The sequence below is a fragment of the Fomitiporia mediterranea genome (assembly GCF_000271605.1).
Source record: "Fomitiporia mediterranea MF3/22 unplaced genomic scaffold FOMMEscaffold_4, whole genome shotgun sequence".
Taxonomy (NCBI): Eukaryota; Fungi; Basidiomycota; class Agaricomycetes; order Hymenochaetales; family Hymenochaetaceae; genus Fomitiporia; species Fomitiporia mediterranea.
Window position 1 is genome coordinate 3,530,387 of NW_006760389.1, and position 3,651 is coordinate 3,534,037.

The 3,651-nt window shown below is 35.5% G+C and overlaps 1 protein-coding gene across 1 annotated transcript in view; it reads right to left on the reverse strand.

The window, feature by feature from the left end:
• Positions 1-3,185: 3,185 nt before the first annotated feature.
• Positions 3,186-3,651, reverse strand: part of FOMMEDRAFT_80943 (uncharacterized protein) — a gene marked incomplete at both ends in the record, with an annotated part of 1,128 nt that continues 662 nt past the window's right edge. The window contains 2 exons of the mRNA XM_007264880.1: positions 3,186-3,340; positions 3,396-3,467. Of these exons, the coding sequence (XP_007264942.1) occupies positions 3,186-3,340; positions 3,396-3,467 (227 nt within the window). The remainder of the gene's footprint in view (positions 3,341-3,395; positions 3,468-3,651) is intronic.

The window sequence follows — 3,651 nt, forward strand, 5'->3', positions numbered from 1 at the left end:
AAAAAGTCTTGACTATCTAGTCAAGAATAATAAGAATTGTAGTACTTACTAAGATATACAAGTACTTAAAGTGTACCTTACAAAATGACTAAGTATTATAATACTTGAAATTTTAACAAGGAAAACATATGTATATAAGATGTATAAGATAAGTTTTTACTTATATCTGTTTGTTGTTAAAATGACAGTTTATAATTATATTAAAATATTGTATAAATACATTATTATCTATAATAATTAGGGAAATAATCTGACAACAGATAGCAAGTGTGTTAATAATAGAGAATGAATGTGTTCCTTAACTGTTTAAGGTAGTCTTTACTACTATACTTTGGTCAACACTCAGTCTCTATAAGTTGAATTGTGTGTAGATTGTAAGATTGTATAGATTATAAAGGTTGAGGTTGTACTTGTAAGGCAAGTTTAGAGGTTGACTTACTAAAGGGGTAAGGGGTTGTTAGTGAGTGTGAGTGCTTAAAGTAAAGAGATGGATACACTGTGACAGTGTACTGAAACTCCTGTAATGTGTTTAGAGAAGAACACAGGTGATTTGTTAAGTTTGAGGAGGAGCTAAACCACAAGTTCTGTAAGACTAGAGTGGTTCTGAATGGGTGTAGGTTCTTCTAGTATGATTGTGACCTTAGAAGAGAGACATGAATAACAGAATGTATACTTATAAAGTATACAATAAACAAACTAATACAGAAACAACAAAGACTAAGACTATACCTTATGCTAGAGGACTTTGAGACAAAAGACAAGAGTTAAATTAATGAGTGAACTATCTGAATTCCCCTCTGTAACTAGTACATGAGTAGCTGTATTTATAGTTTTCCAAGTTCCAGAAAAGTATAGTACTAATAGGGAAATGTCATAGTTGAACAAAAGAAAAATAACAAAATATACAAGAACAAATAAGAGAACCTTTTGCTAGAGGTTAGAAGAAAATAGGGTGAAAAATGTATAAAGAAATTTAAGTAGTCTGTATTCTGGCCACAGGAAATGTTACACAAAAGGAAAGACAAGATTTACATTGAAAGAAGTAGAAGGTTCTCATACTGTTACTATCTGATTAGTACAGACAAAGTGTAGAGAGTTCTGAGATTTCTGGCTGTCTTCTGAGATCATTACTTTGATCACCCTAATGTTCTATCTGATTAGAAGATTACAATACTTTAATCTAGGCAATAATGATGTAATAGTTTACTGAGCCACCTACTGTAACACAACTTGTGTTCTAAGCCTGTAATAAGTATGTGATCTATACATCCTGTAAAGTAAGTAGTGTGTGTAAGTCCATTCTGAGACTGTACATGTTTATAGTTCTGTTTGTAAATGCTTACAATGTAGAATAGTTGAGTGTTCTTAGAAGACACTTTTATGAGCCACATGGATGTTCAGAATTAATTACTGTGATTGTCTGTATGTAATGTACAGTTCTTAGTATGATACTAATTGTTTCAATAGGGGGTAGATTTGTATTAGAGCTAGAATAGAGAGTATCTAGTAAACACATTTACTAAGTTCATAATACAGAAACAGACCTATAGAAGTCTAGACTTTTATCCCTGTTACTGTCAGTCTACATAGAATCTAAGGAGCTGGTTTACTGTCTTGTTAGTGTGTTTACTAGCTCTATCAGTTTCAGAGTAGTAGACTATAAACATCTTTAACTTTACACCTGTCTGTTTATACAAGACAGTCTAAAAGTAGAATAGGAATAAGTGGTCCTAATCTGATATAATTTCTAGGGGTAGTCTGTTCTTACAATACTACTTACTGAAGAATAGCTCTGTAAAGTCTTTTACTATTATCTCTATCTAGCAGGGTTTGATCTGAATATTAGTACTTCTAAGACAATCCATTATTGTAACTATTCTATTAAACCTATCATCTTCTAGTAAGGGCCTAATAAAGTCTATTACTACACTCTTAAAACAGTCCTTCAGAAGTGGTAGTAGATAAAGGGGTCTGGTTAGTTTAGACATTGTACTCTTGTTCTGTTAACACATATTACAACCCAGAATATAGTTCTGTACCAGATTCTAACACATATTTAGTTAGTAATACAACTCTTAGAGTACTAGGTATATCTTGTCTGTTTTAAAATGACCCAACTCATTATATACTAAGTAGTATAGTATCTCCTAAAGGTTCCCTGTTCTAGGAATAACTAACTAATTATCTAGGTAGAGTAGCCTATTTTCTTTACAAGTACTCTGAATACTAATTAGGTTAGCTTAGGGTTTGTAAGAGAACTCATCTGTGTTATAACAGTCTTAGATCAACTTTAGAAGATTAGGATCTGCCCTAATCTATAGTACTAATCTAATGATTTTGTCTTTGAGAGGGTCTTCTCCTATAAGTTCTAATTCACATTCTAAGTACCTAGATAGGGTGTCTGTAACTGTATTATCCTCCCCCTTAACATAGTGTAGCTTGTAGTCATATTAGGAAAGATACTCTACTTACTAGGCTTGTCTTTAGGACAGATCCTTCTGAGTGTTAAAATACTTAAGTGTACAGTAATTAGTATAAACATAAAAATGAACCCTAAGAAGATATACTTACTATTTCTTAAGAGCTCAGACAATTGTAAGTAGTTCTGGTTAGGCTGACTTCTAAGACATTCTGACACTCAACACTACTCTGGTTCTATAGTCTAAGGCATTTGTAGTTATATAAATGTTCTCTCTAGAATAGTAATCTACTAATGTAAAACACTCCTAACTGGTTACAATCCTCTTAATTGTATTAAAAGCCTGTTCCAGGGAACAAAATACAGAGCATCAAAAACAAGAATTGAGCACAGCTATTGCATTATTGAGTGATATGGAACGGGCATTGGACGGCCTTATACTCCGCTTCTTCGTCATCTACACCCTTGATTTGATGCTTCCTGCCCACCCAGACAGTGCAACCTTGCGAAGTCGTCCCTTCACTCTTCTTACAACTCTGACCGTGGCCTCACTGCTTGCGAACCTTAGGCTTGAGTACAGGCGGGATGGCAACGTTAAGAAGTTCTAGGTTTTGTGTCAGCTCTATGCTGCACTCATATACAGTAGTCCAGCTAATTGTTGCAAGATTTTTGCAAACCTTTGTTGGAAAGGTCCAAGGCTTGTTGCTTTTGAATTTCGGGTCTATGTCGTTTGCAGCTTGCTCTGTTTATGGTGCTGAAGGCATCATTACAGACATTGATGGAGCTGGAGGTTGAGGGTTTGGACGAATTGGAGAAATGTATACTTATGTTCAACAGCCAGAGTATACACGCGAATTGCGGCTGTCTGGACGACCTCCGAGAGACGCATAATGGTTCCGACGTTCCGGATCTTCCTGCTTGCTAGAACAAATTCGTGACTGTGAGGACCATGTCACCAAATCAAACTTGAACATACCATTATCAATTGTCTGCTCTCGAGATTCAGAAGTATTTCTCTTCCTATACGGAACTCCCATCTTTGCATGTGCTAAGCACAACAACAATAACAACACATAAATATAACTTGGTTTAACCTCAACTTCAAGAACTCCAACTGTTACTCACTTGCCCCCTGCCCTACAAACGGCTCCTGCACAATCGCCGCGCCACTCGACGACTCGCCAAACACAACTTCCGACACAATCGCATTCTCCTCAACGACCGTCCCGCAG